This window comes from Salvelinus alpinus, chromosome 22, assembly GCF_045679555.1.
Source record: "Salvelinus alpinus chromosome 22, SLU_Salpinus.1, whole genome shotgun sequence".
NCBI lineage: Eukaryota > Metazoa > Chordata > Actinopteri > Salmoniformes > Salmonidae > Salvelinus > Salvelinus alpinus.
In genome coordinates this window covers 11,613,723-11,637,112 of record NC_092107.1, presented here as the reverse complement: position 1 = coordinate 11,637,112, position 23,390 = coordinate 11,613,723, and the positions used below count along the sequence as shown (strand labels likewise).

Genomic DNA, 23,390 nt, shown 5'->3' with positions numbered 1-23,390 from the left:
TGGTGTTAATCTGTATGGTAGCTATACGTACTGTATATATTTGAGTGTGCGTCTGTGTGTACAGATTGTCAGGTGTGGGACAGGAATTGACAAGGACGCTGATCTGGTGGCTAGATTAGGTCAGTGTGGGTGGAAACTAGGAATGAGGGACAGCTATTCCTGAACCGGAGAACATATATATAGACCAAGATTTTTCTGTCCTGCTGCCTGACCCACTCACACATAAATTGATGTACACAATAGATAATTACCCTAATTTACTTCAGAGGACAACAACCCTGTTAGGCATTTCTAATCAGGTGCTACTTTTTTATATTATTAGCAGATTTGTTTGCAGACTTGTTAAAATGAACAAGTCTGCAAACTACACCTACGATATAACAAATAGGTATGTGCATAGGAATTATGTGGACATCACCTGAATTACCATAATGAACAGGTTTCTACTAGTTTCCTGAACATGCTAAGCAACATGGTGGAAAACTTCAGACATACTTGTTCAGGGGGGGATTCTAAAAGTCAAGAAGACAGATTCGATCTTTATGTTGATTTGTCCTGTCCAGTGTCCACCCCTGTGAGAGATGTGCTATTCTGAGGCCCTTGCATGCTTGCAGCCTCAATCATATATTTTCACTTTAACTGTTCACTTCTAGCAGTTCATTAGGACAGACTTTCACAATAAAACAGAATCTAAATTGGTGTGAATGTTGAAGAGAATGCAAGGGTCTCTGAGGCTGAGCCCAGTTTTTATGCTAGTGTTAATGTAGTTATCAATGTGATGACTGACCAAGTAAAGAAACAAAGCACTTTTTGAACATTCTCTATAGGGATGTTCTCTCTCTGATCTGAAGACTTCACATAAAAACAGGGACACATAGAATGACACTGTGCTCTAGGCCAGACTTACCACAGCTGAGAACAAATATCTGATACAATGATGTTTCTGTAAGGTTTCAGTTTTATCTCTTTATCTCAGATAGAGCAGCACAGCTCCAATGGTCTGAATACTGTTGAAGGGATACCTAAAATAATGTTTAGTATAGGGCTCTAAGGATACCCCTCCATCCATGGTCTTCACTTCATTCAGAGTATGGCTTGTCTATATGGCTCATTGTTCAAATGTGGTACTTTACTGCCCTCTATTGGTCGTTTTTTAGCTCCAAAAATTATTATGAGAACAAACCATGTTTCAATTTGTATTTATTATTTATGTCTTTCCATTGCCTCAGCTCAGTACTGGACACTTTCTGTGTAACTCCTTTACACACGGATTTTTAAAATATATATAATCACACATCTATTTTGTCCTTTATTTGAAACATTTGACTGAGATCGTTAACGCATTCAAAAACACCAGATTGTGATGGTAATAGCAAACAAACCTAACTCATGATTGTTCACAAGAATTTTGCTACACTCGCAATAACATCTGCTAAACATGTTTGTATATAACAAATAATATTTTATCAAATGTGTGCTTTTTACAGCTCTGGCCATAATATTAAATATCTATGTTAGTAGTAACTGATTCAGTCAATGAACTAAACAAAACTGACAGACGTGTGTAACATCCATTTATTACCACATATGAGAAATCTGGAAATTACAAACATTGTTTTATTTAAACATCTTAACATTTCAAATTCCAATTAAGAAACAAAAATGATTTAAGTTAAAAGGGTGACATCAACCTGAGAAGCAAAGGGGAGGTCTGAATATCCGTGACCATTCCAATTACAGCTCACATAACATTAACATACATGATCACTTTACCAATTAGACTGTTTTTGGTTTGCAAGAGAGCATTGACCACCAGCTCCATAAACCTCACAACAAGGCCCCTCAGGAGTGGTCACTAAGAACACTGGATTCGCTATTTGTTTGCAAAAGCCTTAAAATGCTGTCTCCAATTATTTATCGCAGAAACCAAATTTGAGAATTCAAAGAAAGGGAAAATAGTGCCAATCATATAAGAGGCAATGAAATGAGAATGAACAATCTAGAATCCCCTTGGACAGCCAAAACAAATCACAAGCTTCAACACCTGTAGAAACGATAGCTTACGTCGATTTTGTTTTCTGTACAAAATTTTATTTGAATCCACCTTCATTTCATTCACAAATATTTTTTCTATGAAAAATGTGCGTAAGCATAAAAAATAAAAGTAATACCCATGATAATGATCAATATTGTAATAATAAACAATTGCTCCAGAGATGTTTTTGAATTGTATACAATTTGCTGTGCTGATCAGAATCTACACGCTCACACACAAAGGGTGGGGGCTGGACTCTCGTTCAGGTGTTGAAAGATACCAGCTCAGTCTCTATTTCACTGGAAGAGTGGGGAAGGAGGAAGGGGACTAGGGCAGTTGTTCTAGCACCCTGCAGAGAAAGAGGTACTCCCCTCTGCAGACAACCTAACCCCATCCTCCTGTGACCACAACCTATGTCAGATTCCCTGTCTTGTTTTATCTGATCTCTCCACACGGCATCATGACAATGGAACATCTGATTTGATGGTGTGGTGGTGGGGGATCTGACCAGCAACAAGCAGGTACATGCACAAAAAAGTACCCATAATAGTCTGCTGCCGAGAGTACTAAGAAAACACCACTATACACGTTATTCTTATCATAATCATTGTTTCTCTAAATCACTACCAACATTAGAGGAGAGGGTGAGGGGAGGGCAAGGAGAGGGTGAAGGGAGGGGCAGGGAGAGGGAGGGATGGAAGGGCAGGGAGAGGTGGAGGAGGGCAGGGAGAGGTGGAAGAGGGGAGGGGAAGGGAGGGCAGACTGGTGAGGGGAGTAGAGGTAAATCAGGTAGGCGTCTAAGCACGCTCCCCACGGATACGACGCGCCAGCTGGATGTCTTTGGGCATAATGGTGACACGCTTGGCGTGGATGGCGCACAGGTTGGTGTCCTCAAACAGACCAACCAGGTAAGCCTCGCTGGCCTCCTGCAGACAACAAAGAACAGGTTGGAGAAATGGCTCACAACAACACACTTAAAAATGTGTGGACAATATCAACCTGTAAAATTCAGGCACATGATCGAAGCATTCCTCTTCAGTGTGTGATTTAAAAAAAGTTATAATGCAATTATTGTCCTCCTGCCTCAAACTTGAGATATGTGGTTTATGACAGCTTGTGTCCCTTAGTTGGGGTTAGCACTGACCTGCAGGGCTCCAATGGCTGCACTCTGGAAACGCAGGTCAGTCTTGAAGTCCTGAGCGATTTCTCTCACCAGGCGCTGGAAGGGCAGCTTGCGGATCAGCAGCTCAGTGGACTTCTGGTAACGACGGATCTCACGCAGGGCCACAGTACCAGGCCTGGATTAAAACACACACAGTTAGAACAATCCCATGACTAACACCACTGTATGGATTCTTTACAAAAATCCAGAGTCAAACATGTCATCAAACTCTTTAGGCCTAAATCCTTCTCTCTTGGATCCAGTGGTGGAGTCATAATAAGGGCCAGTAGTGTGGCTCAGGGACAGAGGGCAGCTTTGGCAAGACCTTTCAGCCTCTCTGTCACTCTCACCTGTAACGATGGGGCTTCTTGACCTCACCTGTAACGATGGGGCTTCTTGACCTCACCTGTAACGATGGGGCTTCTTGACCCCACCAGTAGAAGGGGCACTCTTGCGGGCAGCTTTGGTGGCCAGCTGCTTACGTGGGGCTTTGCCTCCAGTAGATTTACGGGCTGTCTGCTTGGTACGGGCCATGGCTCCTACAAATCACCTGAACAAAGGGGAGAACAACAATAATTACTATAGCTTAAACTTTTAGTCATTGCAATTATACCTGATAAGTAACTGCATTTTTATTCATCCATTACCTCGGCTGATTCAAAACTTTCACAAAATGTGAAAAGCCCTGTGAAACAAGATTATTTCTGTACAGTAATGGGGTGTTCCACTCACTGTCGTTGAACACATCTAGAACCAAAAAAAGTGTTGAGAGGCGACAACATGAATCTTCCCAATCAAAGTCGACAGTGGGCCAATCAATCAATCATTGGGGGAAAACGACGGCATTGGTAGGTTAGTCAATCTAATTGTGTAAACATATGACTAAGACCAATCAGCATGTGTTCTGTCACGAGGAGGCGCGATCTACAGCTCCAAGACGTTGTTGGTAGCGACCGCCCACTCCGCTGTGACGATGGCGGCTGCTTGATGCGCAACCGGGATAAAGACCAGAGGCAGAAGAGCAAAGGAGTACCACTAAAACTTTGATATTTAAATAAACCGCTGTTTGACAATATCATCAAACAACTAATATACATAGAAGACATCTCAGAGAACTCGTATGTAGGCACAGAAAAGGAATTCGACCCCCAATGCCTGCGTACAACCGAAGCGAACCCGCGCATAATTTGAATTTTTTTAATCCAGTTGCACTAGCTGTAGAAAAGGCTGCAATTCTGTGCCGTTTCGACAGTGGGGTTTGTTATTTTCCTCTACAACGAAAACGAGATGGATCTCCAACAAAATAACACCACAATTGAAGCAATTTGAAACTTTTCAAATGTGAAGATCATGTAAATTAAAAGCAGTCGAGTGTTTGACTTACCTACACCAAAAGTGGTTAAAAAGAATGTGAGAAGTGTTTAGCTTGTCTGGCGGTGTCAGTATTTTCTTCCTCGTATCCACAATGGGAACAACCGTCCAGCGGGAAAATGGCCGCTATGTCAATCATTTCTCCCAGAATGCCATAGTGTATACAAACATTTCTTGTTTCGTTTCATTTGTGGCGCTTCAGACACATCTTTGGATATTTTTTTGTACGCCACTGAATGTTACTTCGTATCAGTCTCCAAATTTCATATGCGAACATAGTAGCCTACTTGCTATCAATATTTTTCTCAAGATGTGGAAATGGTTTGGCTTTTCAATTTGCCATGCTCAAGAAAGCTATTATGCTGAAGTAATTGTGCATTTCTATATCATACAACCTTGTGCAAATGTCAGCCTGCAATGTCAAAGGTCTGGTTTCCAATCAGTCGTGTAAAGTACTTAAGTAAAAATACGTAAGTACTACTTTAGTTTTTGGGGGTATCTGTACTTTAATTATATTTTGGACAAAAACAGTTCACTCCACACATTATCCCTGACACCCAAAAGTACTCGTTACATTTGGAATGCTTAGCAGAACAGGAAAAGGTCAAATTCACGCACTTACCAAGAGAACAAGGTCATCCCTACTCCCTCTGATCAGGCAGACTCACGCCTCACAAATCAGTCGCATACACATGTTTAGCAGATGTTATTGTGGGTAGCGACATGTGTTCCTAGCTCCAACAGTGCAGTAATATCTAAACAATTCACACATCTTAATTCCTTTAAGAAATATAATATTAAGACGAGCAAAGTCTGAATGTGATGTAAAGATTTTGGACATGCTTGTAAATGAAGCCCGAGTGCCCCTGGCTATCCGTAAAGAACAAAAGTTAAACGGTGCCGTGTGTTTAGTGAGGAATTTGAAATTAGTTATACTTTAGTATTGTACTGGTGATGTTCACTCACCATTTTCTATTAAAATGTATCTTTACTTGTAGTCAAGTAAAACAAGTGGGTACTTCTTCCCCACCACTGTTTCCAATGAATATGAAACGGCTCACTATTTAAAATATACAGTAAATCGATAAAAAAAAAGACCATTGCCAGCAGCATACAACTTAGTACAGGCCAATCACTTCACTCAACCAGTTGTGGAACAGTAGTTTATCACCTTTGTATGAGAATTCGGGATATTACAAAAATGTCTGCTTAAAAAATATAAACTAAATCAGTATGAAAAGGGTATCACAACCTGAGAAAGGAACTAAAATATTATCTGGATAAAAACATGGGAGAAATACATAAACATTTTGCTACATATAGGCCTATGCAATACTTTGAATCATGCAAAGTCATATTTTTATTGATCAATTTCAGAACAGAATTACCCATTTGTAAATGTATCATGTAAACAGTAGAAACACTAGTTGTAAAAAAAAATTTATAATAAAGGGTACATGTAAAAACACCATGTATATCAATTAGAAAACCAACCCTGTTATAATGTAATAGTATCAATAGTAGGAGGGAGAAATGCTTGCCCAAGATGCTTCATGCATGCACCCTTTGCTGTGCGGAGTTGCATACACATTAAAAGGTGTGACTCAGATCAGCTTCAAAACAGATACAAAGTACCCTAAAAGTCTGCTGCTATGAGAACTAAGGGGAACAAAACTACACACACACTTTACTTGTCACATCATTACTCAAATCAAGCGCCTTATAAGGATAAGTGGAAGGGAGGAAAAGACAGACTGAGGTAAAAATATGGAGGCGTCTAAGCACGCTCCCCACGGATACGACGGGCCAGCTGGATGTCTTTGGGCATGATGGTGACACGCTTGGCGTGTATGGCGCACAAGTTGGTATCCTCAAACAGACCAACCAGGTAAGCCTCACTGGCCTCCTGCAGACAAAAAAACAAGTTAAATTCAGCTGACATGCATAAGCTCTAACTTGGTATGGACCAATGCATTCTTTGAACATTTGGGGAGATAAAAGGTGGTGACCTACTGGCAGTTAAGGGATACTTTGGGATTTTGGCAATGAGTCTATCCGCTTCCCCTGAGTCAGTATGAAGAAAGTTTGAGCCAATGCTAACTAGCATTAGTGCAATGACTAAAAGTTTATGATATCTACGAGCATGCTAGCAGATACCCATAGACTTTGTCATTGCGCTAATACTAACTAGCATTAGCTCACAAACCTAACTAACTTTCTTCATACTGGACAGACATACGGCATTCAGTAGTTCAGCAAAAGATGATAAAGGGCCTCATTGACAAAATTACGAAGTTTGCCTTTGAGTGTACAGATTCCCGATAGGTCTGGCTTTAGTGTTATTTGGTGGGTTAACGAAAATCATAAACCCTGACCTGCAGGGCTCCAATGGCTGCACTCTGGAAACGCAGGTCAGTCTTGAAGTCCTGAGCGATTTCTCTCACCAGGCGCTGGAAGGGCAGCTTGCGGATCAGCAGCTCAGTGGACTTCTGGTACCGACGGATCTCACGCAGGGCCACAGTACCAGGCCTGGAGTAAAACACACAGAAATTAATTAACCACTGTGGTCCTTTACTCCATCTACACAAAATTATTAAAGGAGACCACGACACCAGGTGGGTCAAAGTCTGTTCAGGCACTATGTGTTTTGTCACTCTCCATCACCTGTAGCGATGGGGCTTCTTGACCCCACCAGTAGAAGGGGCACTCTTGCGGGCAGCTTTGGTGGCCAGCTGCTTACGTGGGGCTTTGCCTCCAGTAGATTTACGGGCTGTCTGCTTGGTACGGGCCATGGCTCCTACAAATTACCTGAATAAAGGCAAAATTGAGACAGGAATGTTAATGGAAGTGTAACCAACTAGATATCAAATTGCAGCATAAAACCAAGCCTGCTAAACGCCACGTGTCAACCTACTTCCAAATGCCAAGCTTTCATGAGGCATTTGATTTTAGGTGAGACACTTCAGCTTTATGAACCCATAAAAGTGCATTTTTAGTCTATTAATGATTCGATACACTATCCAATCAACGGGGAATAATCTGTTACATGTCATCTGATTACAAAGTTAACTAATGTTATGTTAGCAGCAAAAATATTGTCATCTGATTTGATACTTTTGAAAAACAAGACGGATACATTTAGAAAGAATGTTATGACAAAATACATAGACACCTTTCAATTCATCATTGGAAGAAAATAAGAGGTACGTTTAAATTTGTTCCACCTGACCACAAGTAGAGACCACTAGGATGACACACCAAAAGCGTTCGATGGATCTTTTGTCTAACGATTCTAAAGGAAAATTAATCCAAATGTAAAAGGAAATTATCAGATTACGTTAGAGTTAGTACTGGTTAATCCAAAAATTATATTAAGAGTACAATTTGACAGGTAACTAGTAGCCGATACCACTTAAAGTAACCTACCAATCAACATGCTTACAATTTGATATTTGTTTACAACACTGATTGTACCCAAGCCTGTGGCTCAATTACGCAAAGATGTACATCAAATTGAGCGAATTACAGCGTAAAGGTTTCTTACAACTACCAATCGGGACTTGTTTAGCGATCTGATGGGCGGGATTTTCTTCCTTGTTCGCCAATGAGCAATGTTTTTCACCAAGTAGGTCCCTGCCTCTTACGCATTGGAGACGATGGCTGCTGTAACAGGAACGTATTAACGGGAAGGAAAATTCGAATGTGTTTTACAAGAGGGTGACAATTAAAACGACATTTAAACGATGACATTACCGCTTTATACTTATAAACACATTGAAGATTGTTCTAGACACCACTAGGAATCGATTGAAAAACTTCAGTACTCAGAAGATCACGCAGAACCGGTGCATAACCGTGTCAAATTCGACAGCAGTGCTTTGGTCTCTAGTTACTACAAGCAGATAATAGCTTGCTTTTTCGGTCGTCGAGCTTGGGTTTCCCTATGATTGCGGATTTAGTTGCAAAAAGATACTATCTAAAGAACAAAAAAGTGAAAATTCACAAATACACAATATATAATTTTTTATATTTCAAACGCGACACTTACCTTTGATACAACAGCTAATGTTTAAATGTGAAACTGGTCTCGTGTCCTTATTTATTGCGTTGTTCCCACAACAGAATGGAGTCCTATATTGGGTTAAAATGGCAGGTTACCCACAATGCATCTGCTGCGACAAGAGAGACCAACTTTTCTACACGTTTATCAATTTACCCATTCAATCAATTATCAATCATCTTAACTGAAAGACATGATCAATACATTCAGAAAAGCGTGATATACTACATAATGTGCTATGTTTTTGAAATGTCCATTTATTGCATTGGCAGATATTGACCATTTAAATGTATGACAATTATGGACTAATTGAAGGTGGTTTATGGAACACGTGATTCCACGTGAGTGCACGAGACAAAATGTCTATAATTACAAAATTAGCAATTACTGGATTTCTGTTACCTAAAGTTGTTAATGTAAGAAATCAAACAACTTAGATTCTCAGATGACATTTCTTGGAAGGTTTGTGTATTGTGACAAACATTGCTTTAGTATTATATACAAGTTTTAAATCACAAAAGTATTAAAATATCTAGCAAAAATCTTATCATTTTATACATTTTGGGCCTACAAATATCTTATTTCCAGGGGTGGTATTTACACAAGCCCTCCTCGAGGTGGCGATAAAGGCCCATCAGCTCGTGCTGAACATTCTACAGCTGATCCAGCAGAGCATTGACTGGAGACGTCGAAGGTTTACGCAGACGCTCGTTGAAATCCCGGGTACTGCTCTGGTAAGTAGATTTGGCCAGAGAGGCTGAAAGCGGTTAATATTTGATAAACAAACAATCAAACTTTATTCGGTGTGGCGGCAGTTGGCACGGCTGTGCTGAGACTGGGTGAGATATGGTAAGAGATAGTGATGGAGAAGAAAGTGAAGCAAGTATGGAGGTCAGGAGGAGCATAAAGTGGTTCTGGAGTTTAGGGAGGACAGAGGAGTTGGGGAGATGAGTCCGATAAGGTTGACGGCTGTGATAAAGGAATTGATTGGGGAAGTTGTAATGCTAATGTGTTAAGAGATGGGAGCTTGTTGGTGTACTGTAAGGACATGGCGCAGAGGGAAGCAAATAGGGAAGTGTATGGTGGTGTCGAGCAGTTGGACTGATCAAGCAGGGAAGCAGTGGATTAAAGGGCTGATAACAGGAGTGCCTGTCAATGTTAGCACTAAAGAGGTAAGGGACAACTTGAGAGGAGACGTTTTAGTGAATGTTCAAAGATTGCAAGCGACAAGGGGTGGAGTTAGGATGGATGGAAATGGCCAAATTATGGAAAATCTGATAGAAATGAAAGATCTGGTGTGCCTGAATGATGGCTGAGGGACCAGGTTTGATGTCGTGCCACAGGGAAAGAGTCTGCCTTAGACCTCACTCTGGTATCTCGTGCGATGGCAGGAATCTGTGAGTGGGGGATAGATCTACTGCACAGATTCTGTGAGACCTGGGCCCTGACAGTCAATTTCAGTAAGACAAAAATAATGGTGTTCCAGTTCTCAGGACCACGAATACCACAAATTCCATCTAGACACCGATGCCCTAGAGCAGTGGTTCCCAAACTTTTTATAGTCCCATACCCCTTCAAACATTCAACCTCCAGCTGTGTACCATCTCTAGCACCAGGGTCAGCGCACTCTCAAATGATGTTTTTTGCCATCATTGTAAGCCTGCCACACACACACACTAACCTAAACATTTATTAAACATAAGAATGAGTGTGAGTTTGTCACAACCCGGCTCGTGGGAAGTGACAAAGAGCTCTTTTAGGACCAAATAATAATCATAAATTTTGCACTTAGCCATCTTACATAAAACTTTATTTGTTCATTGAAAATGATGAATAACTCACCACAGGTTATTAAGAAGGGTGTGCGTGAAAGGATGCACATAACTCTGCAATTTTGGGTTGTATTGGAGAGAGTCTCGGTCTTAAATAATTTTACACTCACAGTCTGTGCCTGTATTTAGTTTTCATGCTAGTGAGGGCCGAGAATCCACTCTCACATAGGTACGTGGTTGCAAAGGGCATCAGTGTCTTAACAGCACGATTTGCCATGGCAGGATACTCTGAGCGCAGCCCAATCCAGAAATCTGGCAGTGGCTTCTGATTTTAAATTCAGTTTTCACAGAACAGCTTGTTGCAATTTCGATGAGGCTCTCTTGTTCAGATATAGGTAAGTGGACTGGAGGCAGGGCATGAAAGGGATAACGAATCCAGTTGTTTGTGTCATCCGTTTCGGGAAAGTACCTGCGTAATTGCGCACCCAACTCACTCAGGTGATTTGCTATATCACATTTGACATTGTCCGTAAGCTTGGGTTCATTTGCACACAAAAAATCATACAATGATGGAAAGACCTGTGTGTTGTCCTTGTTAATGCAGACAGATAGAGCTCCTTCTTAATCATAGCCTCAATTTTGTCTCGCACATTGAATATAGTTGCGGAGTCCCTGTAATCCGAGATTCAGGCCAGTCGTGTCAGAAACTCGTCATCATGCAAGCGGTCAGACAACGGAAAATTATGGTCAGTAAAGAAAACTTTAAGCTTTTCTCTCAATTCAAAAAAACATTTCAATACTTTGCCCTTTGATAACCAGCGCACTTCTGTATGTTGTAAAAGCGTTACATGGTTACTGCCCATATCATTGCATAGTGCAGAAAATACACGAGAGTCCAAAACGTATTTCAAGCTGTCAGGCATTCCCTTGGCAGCAAGAGCCTCTCGGTGGATGCTGCAGTATACCCAAGTGGCGTTGGGAGCAACTGCTTGCACATACGTTACCACTTCACTATGTCTCCCTGTCATGGCTTTTGTGCCAACGCAAAACACCAAATAATGCATGCAGAGCAGAGTTAGGCCAATACCCACTAATGATCAAAATCCTGAAAAGAGCTGTTAAATTCTACAACCACCTAAAAGGAATCAATTCCCTAACCTTCCATAAAGCCATCATCTACAGAGAAATAAACCTGGAGAAGAGCCCCCTAAGCAAGCTGGTCCTGGGGCTCTGTTCACAAACACAAACAGAGCCCCAGGACAGCAACACAATTAGATCCAACCAAATCATGAGAAAACAAAAGATAATTACTTGACACATTGGAAAGAATTTACCAAAAAAACAGAGCAAACTAGAATGCTATTTGGCCCTAAACAGAGAGTACACAGTGGCAGAATACCTGACCACTGTGACTGACCAAAAATTAAGGAAGGCCGGAGGGAGGAGGAGATGTGTCAGTGGATGGAGTAGGCAGGTGGGTGTTTGGAAGGGCAAAGTGGGATCAGTTTCAGGAGCTGTGTGAGGAGGTGATGGCTCTGGTGGATAGTATGACTAACTGGGTGAGAACAGCGTTAGTGGGGGCAGCTACTGAGTCTATACCTAAGAGTTCAGGGAGGAGGAGGAGGAGGAAAGCAGCCCCATGGTGGACGGAGGAGTGTGGGGAAATGGTGAGGAGTAGGAACAGGGCATTTAGACTACTAAAAAGGATGCATAACTTCCATCAGTCTGATTCAGTATAAACAGGCTCAGGCCCTGGTGAGGAGAACTATCCATCAGTATAAACAGGCCCAGGCCCTGGTGAGGAGAACTATCCATCAGTCTGATTCAGTATAAACAGGCTCAGGCCCTAGTGAGGAGAACTATCCATCAGTCTGATTCACTATAAACAGGCTCAGGCCCTGGTGAGGAGAACTATCCATCAGTCTGATTCAGCATAAACAGGCCCAGGCCCTGGTGAGGAGAACTATCCGTCAGTCTGATTCAGTATAAACAGGCCCAGGCCCTGGTGAGGAGAACTATCCGTCAGTCTGATTCAGTATAAACAGGCCCAGGCCCTGGTGAGGAGAACTATCCGTCAGTCTGATTCAGTATAAACAGGCCCAGGCCCTGGTGAGGAGAACTATCCGTCAGTCTGATTCAGTATAAACAGGCCCAGGCCCTGGTGAGGAGAACTATCCGTCAGTCTGATTCAGTATAAACAGGCCCAGGCCCTGGTGAGGAGAACTATCCGTCAGTCTGATTCAGTATAAACAGGCTCAGGCCCTGGTGAGGAGAACTATCCGTCAGTCTGATTCAGTATAAACAGGCCCAGGCCCTGGTGAGGAGAACTATCCGTCAGTCTGATTCAGTATAAACAGGCCCAGGCCCTGGTGAGGAGAACTATCCGTCAGTCTGATTCAGTATAAACAGGCCCAGGCCCTGGTGAGGAGAACTATCCGTCAGTCTGATTCAGTTTAAACAGGCCCAGGCCCTGGTGAGGAGAACTATCCGTCAGTCTGATTCAGTTTAAACAGGCCCAGGCCCTGGTGAGGAGAACTGTCCGTCAGTCTGATTCAGTATAAACAGGCCTAGGCCCTGGTGAGGAGAACTATCCATCGTGCAAAGAGGTCATGTTGGCGTCGGTTCTGTGACACCATTGGAAGTGCGACACCTGTGGAGGATGATTAAGAGGATGAGTGGGGTCAGAAGGAGGGGGAGAGAGAAGCATCCTGCAATGCTGGGTAGGAGGGAGGATGTAAAGGATGCGTTGAATGCACCATATACCATGGCAGAGGTGAAAATAAAGGTATAAATATTCACTATTTATATAAATGATTTAGACAAAAATGTCCAAAATGCACAACTTGATGATACTGTTATTTACTGTTGTGCCTCGTCTCTTACGAAAGCTTTCCAGAACTTGGAAACTGCTTTTTATACTGTTCAACATACCTTGTGTCAATTGAAGCTTATCCTCAATACTGACAAAACTAAAAACTAAAACACGATTGGTGTTTTTAAATCACTGATGAAGGATTTTGAGGCTGATTCCCTGACCTGTCAATGTTTCTAATTTGCTGTTTTTGATTTTGTTATACTCTTGTGAATTCAATGGTTTTTACTAGATTACTTGTAGTTTTTCATGTTGTCTGTCTGTAATTTTTGTAATGACTTGGTGCTGCCTATCTTGGCCAGGACGCTCTTGAAAAAGAGATTTTAAATCTCAATGAGCCCTTCCTGGTTAAATAAAAAAAAATAAAAAAGGGGAATAGGTAAGGCTGGGTTAACTTCACCTGGGAAAGATGAGGTGTGCTATGTTATGTTGGCCCATCTTAGTGATGAGGCACTGGATAAGGTATTGGTGTTGTACAACAGAGTGTGGGAGGAGGGGAAGCTACCAGGCAGTTGGAAGGAGGCAATAGTGGTACCAATCCGGAAGCCAGGAAAGGATCCAACGAGGCCAACAAGCTATCGGCCAATAGCTTTAACATCACATGTATGTAAGATCATGGAACGTATGATTACGGAGAGGCTAACTTACTTCCTGGAGAGCAGGGGGCTAGTATCACCAGAGTGGGTTCAGGAAGGGCAGGGGAACTATGGACCCAGTGCTCTGCTTATGGAAGCAGAGGTCAGGAAGGCTCAGGTGAACAAGGAGACTGTTGTAGCTGTCTTTTGTTGATGTGGAGAAGACGTATGATGTGATGTGGAATGAGGGGTTGTTAATCAAGCTTGACATTATGGGGGTAGGAGGATGAACGTACAACTGGATAAAGGATTTCCTGTTTGGAAGGTCTATCCAAGTGAGGGTCTCTGAGGCAACTACCTGGTGGATAACGGTACACCACAGGGGAGCGTGATTAGTCCTCTGTTGTTCTCAATCATGATCAATGATGTTTACTCTCAGTTACAGCTGGATTTTGGGAAGTCGTTATCTGCAGATGATGGGGCCTTATGGAAGAGAGGAAGAAATGTGCCATAGATAGTCAGGAAGGTACAGGAAGCAATTGATGAGGTAGAGCAGTGGGCATTAATGTGGGGATTCCGGTTCTCTGTAGCGAAGACAGTGTTCTTTACCAGGAGGAAGGTGGGAGATGAGGTATGCTTGAGGTTATATGGGAGAAACTTAGAGAGGGTGGGGACCTTTCAGGTTTCTTGGGATATACTTTGACACTAGACTGACCTGGGCAGAACGCATTGAGAGAGTGGTGGGAAAGTGTAAGAAGGTGCTACATGTGATGCCCTGTCTGACGGGAAGAAGTGGGGGGCTGGGCGTTCCTCATTGAGGACCATGTATGTTGCATTGATCCAATCTGTAATAGACTATGGTAGCATAGCATATGGTTCGACAGCCTGGACCTTATTGGAAAGGCTAGATGCCATACAGGGGCAAGGACTCAGAATATGTAGTGGGGCCTTTCAGACATCTCCCAGAGGCTGCACTACAGGTGGAGATGGGGGAAATGCCATTGCAGATTAGGAGACAGCAGCTGGCAATTAATTATTGGGTCACCCTACAGTGTCTCATCCTGCAAAAGGGATTTTACTGGCATGCTGGGAACATGAGCGAAGACAGAACACAAGCTTTGGGTGAGTGGGTAATACCCAGGCGAAGGAGATGGGACTGTATGGAAAGGAGTTTAGTCCAATGGTAGCTATTTCTGTAAATCCACCATGGCTACTCCTGCCTCCAGTAGTTAATCTAGAAGTGTTGGAGAGACGACAGAAAGATAGGGAGGGTGATCGATCTGTTTTGTTTAAGAGACGTCTGGATACTGTGTATCAGGATTTTGTTGCCATATACACAGATGGTTCAAAAGATCTGAGGACAGGACATACTGGGTCAGCATTTGTAGTGCATGAATGTGGGGTGAGTCAGGAAACGCATTACAGATCATCTGGCTGTATATACGGCGGAGCTGATGGCCATACTGTTGGCCTTGAAGTGGGTGGAGGAAGTCAAGCCAGACAGAGTAGTTATTCGCTCTGATTCATGTGCAGTGCTAAGGAGTCTCCAGTCCTTTAGGTCACGTAGCAGACGACCTGCTTTATGAGGTGCTACAAACCCATGGCAGGATTAGACAGATGGGTATACAGATAAGAATTTACTTGGGTCCCAGCCCATGTGGGGGTGGAGGGGAACGAGGCAGTTGATGTACTGGTGAAACAAGCACTTAGTAGTGTTGATGTTGTAGTTTCAATGAGCAAGGCAGAGGCAAAAAGCCTGATATGGACAGTGATGGTACAGAGATGGCAGGAGCAGTGGAATAGAGATACTAAGGGCAGGAATTTATTCACATACCGAGGAAAGTCAGAGAGGGGAAGACGGCGGGAAGGGACAGAAGAGAGGAGGCTATTTTTTACAAGATTAAGGGTGGGACACAGTCAGTTGAATAAGTCCTTAAATGTGATAGGAAAGCATCCAACAGGAAAGTGTGATTATTGCCAGTAAACAGAGACCGTGGAGCATGTATTGCTACAGTGTGGGAAGTATCAGAGGGAAAGAGAGAGGCTGAGATCTAATATGAGGGAGAAGGGGATACAGGAAATTAGTTTAAAGTGTATATTGAGTAGAACGTCATTAGATATAGTCTCAAATATTTTGTTGTCTTTTTTAAGAGCAACGGACCTGGCAGGTAGGATTTAGTTAATGTCTGTTTATGGCCCACACTCCAATACAGTAGCTGGCGGTAATGCACCATAACGTTGGATGCCAACTGCCGATAATCCCCACAGAAGACGAAGCTGATCCAGCATGATTGTACGGAGATTGTGACAGCCGGTTAAATGGCGTCCCTTGACAAGGCAAGAACAAGGTGTATGTCAGCAGAAGTGCAGTATTATCATAAGGATACTTATACTTGGAATACGGAGGAAGAATGGAGGGAAAAAGAGAGGCAGAGGAAGTCGAAGACAGGTAGGTTAAAAATGGCGGGGAAAAAGGGAGATTCTTTGTTAAAGAAGAATGGTAGAAAGTGTGAGCAGAGTGAGTTGAAGAGAGGAGGAGAAATGGAAGTGAATGAGGGCAAAGTATCGGAGGTGGTAGGTGTGGTGAAGTTCTCGGAGCCCGAGGCTTGCACCGAGGGTCAGGATAAAGATGAGTCTGTGACAGTAGGAGTGAAGTTTTTGGAAAAAGTGGACCCTTGCCTTTTGGCAGATCCATTAGTGGTCTCAGGGCAGGTGAAAGCAGAGTTGGGTGCTGTGGAATCGGTGAAGATAACCAGAAGTCCTCTTGTGATAATTGTATGTGTTTCTGCTGGTCAGAGGGAGCAGGTGCTCTGTGTTAAACGAATGGGGGCAAGGGATGAGAAATGTTTTGCACTCAAGAAAGTGACGTTACGAGCTATTGTGCCGAATTCTTTAAGTTGTTACAGGTGTCAAGCTTATGGGCATGTGGCATCAGTGTGTAGGAGGGAGGTTTTTAGGTGTGAGAAGTGTGCAGAAGGGCATGAGAGAAAGAAATACGTAGCATTGGGGAAAGTAGTGGTATGTGTTAATTGTAAGGGTGCCCATGGGGCTGGGGATCAGAAATGTCCTGTGCGAGAGAGGCAGGTTGAGGTTTCCAGTGGAACAGGCAGGTATGATATCCAGTGGAACAACCACTTTACAATAGTGCATCTAACTCTTTTAAGGGGGGGGGGGGGGGTTAGAAGGATTACTTTATCCTATCCTTAAGGAATACCTAGGATAGGATAAAGTAATCCTTCTAACCCCCCCCCCCCCCCCCCCCTTAAAAGAGTTACTATTGTAAAGTGGTTGTTCCACTGGATATCATAAGGTGAATGCACCAATTTGTAAGTCGCTCTGGATAAGAGCGTCTGCTAAATGACTTAAATGTAAATGTTAGAGTAGTGCAGTAGTTGTCATATGCTGAGGCAGTGAAGAAAGTAGAGGAAGATGGGTCAAGGGGGAGGGATCCTGAGAGGAGTGGTGTGAGTAGTAGATCTGTACCAGTACAGAGGGATAAACCAACAAGTGATATACGTTTCAGTAAGATTGGATTTTTGGCATTTATAGCAATGGTTATCAACTGTACTGCAGGGATGGAATGTAAGTCCCAGAAAATAAAGGTTGTGGGGTCAGCTGCAGATAAGTATTTGAGTGTGCTAGACTTGACATCAGAAGAGTTACAGGGTGTGTTAAGTGGTGGTGTCCCATCCTTTCAGGCTGTTGGCCTGAAGTAGGACTAAATAGATTTAAATAGTGGAGTATGGTATTTTATTTGTACATTATTATTATGTTTTTAGTAGTGTTAGATGGTAGGCTACTTGTTGTATTTATTTATTTTGTATTTTTTTCAAGCAAGGTTTAAGAGAGTTATACTCCAGTCTAGTAGGTGGCGGTAATGCAACATTTATTGGATGCCAACTGCCGTTAAACCTCAAGAAAGAAAAGAAGGCTGATCCAGCATGGCGGCGGTTAAGAGACTCAAACGCGTGGCAGCGTTGCAGCCAGGATTCATATCTTTTAAATCGTCGGCCGAATCAGATGACTTGAACAGTGGCCGGAGAAAGCGTGTGAATAAGAACAAGAAAAAGAATTGGAACAAACACAGTGATATTCAAGATGTTGAAGAGTTTTTGGATGACGTGAGACTTCAGGAAAGAGCTACAGGGTGAGCAGCATGTTTGCCAACAGAGCTAGCTGTCTTGCTAGTTATTACCTGCTAATAAGCGATTATTTAGCAGGTATTGCGACATTATCAAAAATCTGTGATTATTCTAGCAAGCTAGTTTTGCATGTCAATCAGTCCAAGTCAACATCTTGCAAAAATTAAAGTTGTACCTTGCTAGCTAGCAATGCTAATGTGTTTATTCTAATTAGCAAGCAAGCTAAGCTGGTTAACCAAGGGAGCTGGCTAGATAACTACGTTTAAAAAATATAATAATAATTTCTACCTACATTCCTAACTATAATCACCCTCATAATTATCCAACCTTGCGCAACACACCTAAACTGAATCGTTTCTTGACCGGTTTACTAGTAACGTTATAATGCCGTATGATTCGGCTGCTTTTATGTAACGTTACCTAACGTTAGCTAGCTAACGTTATTAATACTTATATTTACAGTTTAACACATGCTTTATGCCTTAGCTACATATTTTGATTAAAATTTAATTGCCTAGTTTACATTTTCTTTTAATAATTTATTCGACAGAGGACTGATATCTGAGAAGCCAGATGATACCCTGTTCTTTGTGGACATCGGAGAGCAGAAAAAAGGTGTCCAGCCAGGTAAGCAATACCACTGTTTACGTAAAATATATTTTCTGCTTCAACTTTGTTAATGTTTGGAGTGTCAAATAACTGAAGTTTGTGTTTTCTGTGTCTGCTAGAAGTCCAAGAGAGAAAGAAGGGGAAGAAGTCTAATTCACGGCCCCTGAGGATAGACCTGATCCTGCAGCATGACTCCCTTGTCCCTCCGCCTAAAGAGTGAGTTTTTCTGATATACCCTAAAAATTGCCCTCTCACCCCCATCCTTCCCTGGCCCTTAGCTGGAGATGGTTCGGCCGGTTCAGTCAGGTTGCGCATGGCACAGTGTCCAGTGATGAACCCATCCTTGCGCTCACAGTATTTCCTTGGGAATGTGAAGACAATCATGGAACTCAGGGAGCTGTTGTGTGAACAGCCTCCTGGGAACTGAGGGCAATGTGCTGTTTCCCCTCTACTGGGTCGTATTTACTAGTAATGAAATGGAAACAAACGGGAAGGGACCACCTGAACTTGTCCAATAAGAAATACTTGTTTTTGTTTTCTGTTGCGAAAGGTTTTGCTAATGTGTGCACAAACTAAGACTACGCAGATTTCCCCCCACTTTGTAAACTGGAGCCATGCAGCAAGGCTGTATTTAGATAAGTGTACTTTGGTTAACTTATTTCTCATAATAAGCTGTGTTTGTACACACTGTTGAAGTCTTTAGGACACTACTTCAAATTCAGTTCCCTCCTCTCCCCCCAGTGTTTTGGCCCACCAGCAACCAAACGCAAAGAAACTCCGCCGCATTGCAGAGAATGCTGAGAAATTGGCGGCCATGGGTGTGTTGCCACGGAGACAGAAACGGCTCTTGAGCCGCAGACCGGCAACTAAAACGTCAAAGGCAAAGACGGCAGCCAACAACTTCCCAGACAGACCCTATTATGACTTGTGGGGAGGAGAGGGTAAGTTTGGCTATTCAAAATGCTAAACTAAGTCAAATAAATTGTTGGCGTTCTGTCAGTGTTTGTGACCATCTTCATATTGCAGCCGAAGAGACAGCAGATCCTTACTACCTTGAGCAAACAGGGAAAAGTCGTGTGAAGGTGAGAATGCAGAATTGTCACTGCCTTAAAGTTTCTAGTGTCTCAGCATTGTATGTGCTGTATAGTGAAAAGGGATACTTAGGCAAATAGGAGTGTTTGTATATTTACTCTGTCTTACCATGAAGTTTTAAACGCTGTCTTGTTCACTCTTAGCGACCAGTGAAGCTCAACGCAAAGCCCTCTATTCTCCCGGCAGTGGAGGTCATAGCCCCTGGAGGCTCCTACAACCCAGACTTCTTCTCCCATCAGGTAACTTAATACACTTAACAGTGATTTAAATGCCAATGCCAATTTATCAATGTTTCTGCTCCCATGATATGTGTGGTGTTCTGTCTCTTCATGTTGAGTAATGCCGTGGTTGATGTATTGAAGTGCTGACCTTTTTCTCCCAGGCCTTGTTACTAGAGGCCCATGAGGTGGAGGTAAAGAGGGAGAAAGCGGAGCTGAGAATAGAGAGACAGCTGGCTGTCAAACAAGAAGATACTGCCACTGAGGTACGACAACAGAACCCCCCCCCCCCCCCCCCCCACTGTTCATCATTACACAATTCAGAACAGTATGTGGTCCTTCAGCTCCATTTTGCCTGACCTTCCTCTCTGTTGTTTCTCTGCAGGAGACAGTCTTCCAGGAACAAGTGGAAGGGCTAGTGGAAGAGGAGGAAGATGAGGAGGAGGAGGAAGAGGATGTTTCTATTCGTGGCGGCTTGCAGCAGGAGAAAAAGACAGAGAAAGAAAGGAAGAGAGAGCGAGCTGACAAGATAAAGGCATGCAAGACTACAAAGCCTTTTTCCCCTAATGTGCTCTAGCTTTTCCCCTCCATGTGCTAGCTTAGGATCTGACCGACGGTGTCTCTGTCTCTTGCTGTGCAGTCACAACAGAAGCAGGCGGCAAGGGCATTCACTGACAAGAAGCAGCAGCTCTTCCAGCTGCGCTCCATCCAGGCGACCCTGAAGAGGCGGGAGCAGCGGACCAGAGAGAGGGTGGCCCAGCGGAAGGCCAACCAGGAGGCAGAGAAGTCCATGCCCCGACGTCTCGGCAGACTCAAGTCAGTACCTCCACAGGAATGCCACTATTCTCATCTACCATCTTCGTTATTTATTACAATTTCTATCTAGAGCGAGATGCAACAGGTCCTCCATAGAGCTTTCTGGCCAATTTGAAAAGCAGGTCAAACGCATCCTAGTATGAACTGGAAGAAGCCTTAGACATTTCTGTAACGATGGGCTCCAGAAAAACCTATACCCCATTCCAAACCAAATAATTTTGCCCGATTTCCATAGTGCTGCTTTCCCCTTAGTGTGAGTTTCGTCTGTGCCATTGTCCTGTCTGTGATCTCCATACTCTGTCTGAAATGGTCCCTCACATATCTCCCCAGGTTCCAGGCTCAGGATCTAGAGATCCAGCTGAGTGATGAGATTCCTGGATCCCTGCGGACACTCAAGGTTTGTGACTGACTGACTGACTGACTATCCCCCTCACTGTCTACAATACATTCACACTGGGCTGGCATTTTGAACCCATGTACATATATGTGGAACTGAAATGCTGAAAAAGTTACAGCATAGCAACTTAATTCACAATGTCACATGCTTACCCGTTTTGGAGCAAGGTCCTTCATCAGAGCACTATTTATTTATATGGCTTTACTGATGTGTACTGACATGTTTCCCTTCTCCACATGTAATTATGTGTCCTGCAGCCAGAGGGCAGTGTCCTCAAGGACCGCTTCAAGAGTATGCAGAAGAGGAACATGATTGAGCCCAGAGAACGAGCCAAGTAAGTTATTCTCTCCCTTTCTGTAAAACAAACAGCATCTCATGTCAGGTATATATTTATACATAGTAGTTTGTGTATGTCATTAACTCATAACTTTCATAGTAGAACATTCTAGATTTGTTTGCATTATTGGCTGTTTCCAGAGAGGTATACTACAATGCAGGATCTATGCGTTAGCCATAATATTGTGAAATAATTTCTTTAGAAAGATGAGCTTTAAATTGGCTTGGTCTAATTGACCCAACAACCAAACACACATTTAGCTGTCTTAATAAACCAGAAAATAGTTACTTTAGTTGTTTTATCAAAGTTAGCTGGCTAACATGTGTTGTAGTATCCCCCTTTTTGGTTCAGTCAGCTTAAGCATGACGATGTCCAGTGATGAACCCATCCTTGCGCTCACAGTATTTCCCCGGAAATGTGAAGACAATCATGGAACTCAGGGAGCTGTTGTGTAAACAGCCTCCTGGGAACTGAGGGCAACGTGCTGCTTTCCCTCCACATCTCCTTTTGTTTTTCTTATACAAGAGAATATGGTCTTGATTTGATAAGCCATTGAAGTGCTTTGATTGTGTGCTCCGCCTCCTCCCACAGGTTCAAGAGGAGACACAAGGTGAAGTATGTTGAGAAGAGGGCCTTCAAGGAGATCACCTAGAGACCAAACCAACATATGGAACTGTTCAGGACTGTGATGTCACTCACAACACAGCGGCACCCACCGCCACTGGGCGACAGCCAGCCAGAGAGCTACTATTTGCCCCCTCAAATGTCTCCAATCAACTCAGCCCATTTTAAGTCAGTGATGGATTTGCCACCCTTTTAAATCTGTGTTGTAAAATATTGAAGATCCAAGTCACCACGATTTGGAACATTATTTGCAGTGCCAACACGAACCAGCCCAATCCAGATAGCGTCAGTCAGGGTCAGTTCTAATGTATTTGGAGGTCAAATTAGTTAATTTGCAGGATATTTAAATCCACTGATTCTGGCTCTGTCAACATCAGTTGGGAATGTTAAAGGCTTCAGAAGGGGGCTCTCTCCCAGTTGGTGATCTTGTCTTTCGTTCTTGCAAAACCATCCAGATTAATGCTCTCATTAGAAGGAGTGGATTCCTGAGTGAATAACAAGGCTGTTAATGGCAGACTAACGTTTAAAGCCACTTGTCAAGATTTGGACTTGGGTACGTTCTTTCAGTTACATCTGTTGTGTACAAAATCACTTTATTTGCTATAATCTGACTTGATTTCATTAAAGCAAGTTAATTAATGAAATTGTTTTGACTGATTATGCTATTTACATCTGTTTGTGATTCTCAACAAATAAGTCATGCATTAAGGTGTCTAGTATGATTGCAAAGAAGTTTCATATGATTTCTTAAAATTGTCTCTCGACCACAAGCATAAGTCTCTAGATGAAATTTGAATTTGGCACCAGAAGTCTATTCAACAGCTTAAAAAACAATACATTGTTGAAATTGTAAAATATTTTTGTAAGCAATGTTTAAAGGGTCTAGTTTACATACAGTGTATCCATGGTGCTTGTGGTATATGAAAATATCTTGGTTGTCGTGTGACCTTTGCGAAAATAGTGGCTCAAACTTATTATTCAGTGGCAGTAGAAAGTACACGGCCCTTGGATTTCTTCACATTTTGTGTTACATAGTGTGATTTCAAATGGATTTTATTGTACATTTTTGGTCATTGTCGCCGCAAAATACTGTAAAAGTGTGAATATATATATTTTTTAAGATGAATGAAAAACAACACTACCTTGATTAGGTAAGTATTCATCCCCCTCAGTCAATACATGTTAGAAACACCTTTTAACAGCGATTACAGCTGTGAGTCTTGGAAAAGTCTCTTAAGATATTTGTGCACCTGTATTGTGCAATATTTGGCAGTTCTTTTCCAAATTCTTGACTACAAAATTGAAGTC

The 23,390-nt window shown here is 42.6% G+C and overlaps 3 protein-coding genes across 6 annotated transcripts; 1 reads left to right on the top strand and 2 right to left on the bottom strand.

The window, feature by feature from the left end:
• Positions 1–1,557: 1,557 nt before the first annotated feature.
• LOC139548999 (histone H3.3A) lies at positions 1,558–5,257 on the bottom strand. 3 transcript variants are annotated; one of them, XM_071359036.1, is made up of 4 exons: positions 5,191–5,257; positions 3,604–3,747; positions 3,180–3,333; positions 1,558–2,961 (listed from the first exon to the last, which is right to left on the bottom strand). In XM_071359036.1, exons 2-4 carry the CDS (start codon positions 3,729–3,731, stop codon positions 2,833–2,835), a joined length of 411 nt encoding a protein of 136 aa, XP_071215137.1. In that variant the 5' UTR covers positions 3,732–3,747; positions 5,191–5,257; the 3' UTR covers positions 1,558–2,832. The 3 variants fall into 3 exon arrangements, with proteins under 3 accessions (XP_071215137.1, XP_071215135.1, XP_071215136.1); XM_071359034.1 differs by lacking the exon at positions 5,191–5,257 and adding an exon at positions 4,582–4,724; XM_071359035.1 differs by lacking the exon at positions 5,191–5,257 and adding an exon at positions 4,586–4,705.
• A 647-nt stretch (positions 5,258–5,904) lies between these two features.
• LOC139548998 (histone H3.3A) lies at positions 5,905–8,909 on the bottom strand. 2 transcript variants are annotated; one of them, XM_071359032.1, is made up of 4 exons: positions 8,617–8,909; positions 7,233–7,376; positions 6,944–7,097; positions 5,905–6,474 (listed from the first exon to the last, which is right to left on the bottom strand). In XM_071359032.1, exons 2-4 carry the CDS (start codon positions 7,358–7,360, stop codon positions 6,346–6,348), a joined length of 411 nt encoding a protein of 136 aa, XP_071215133.1. In that variant the 5' UTR covers positions 7,361–7,376; positions 8,617–8,909; the 3' UTR covers positions 5,905–6,345. The 2 variants fall into 2 exon arrangements, with proteins under 2 accessions (XP_071215133.1, XP_071215134.1); XM_071359033.1 differs by lacking the exon at positions 8,617–8,909 and adding an exon at positions 8,113–8,455.
• An 8,780-nt stretch (positions 8,910–17,689) lies between these two features.
• Positions 17,690–22,726, top strand: LOC139548997 (ribosome biogenesis protein NOP53-like). The gene is made up of 12 exons (XM_071359031.1): positions 17,690–17,994; positions 18,540–18,616; positions 18,718–18,814; positions 19,340–19,539; positions 19,625–19,680; positions 19,834–19,929; positions 20,073–20,174; positions 20,294–20,443; positions 20,549–20,724; positions 21,055–21,121; positions 21,379–21,455; positions 22,050–22,726. Exons 1-12 carry the CDS (start codon positions 17,789–17,791, stop codon positions 22,108–22,110), a joined length of 1,365 nt encoding a protein of 454 aa, XP_071215132.1. The 5' UTR covers positions 17,690–17,788; the 3' UTR covers positions 22,111–22,726.
• The last annotated feature ends 664 nt before the right edge of the window (positions 22,727–23,390 follow it).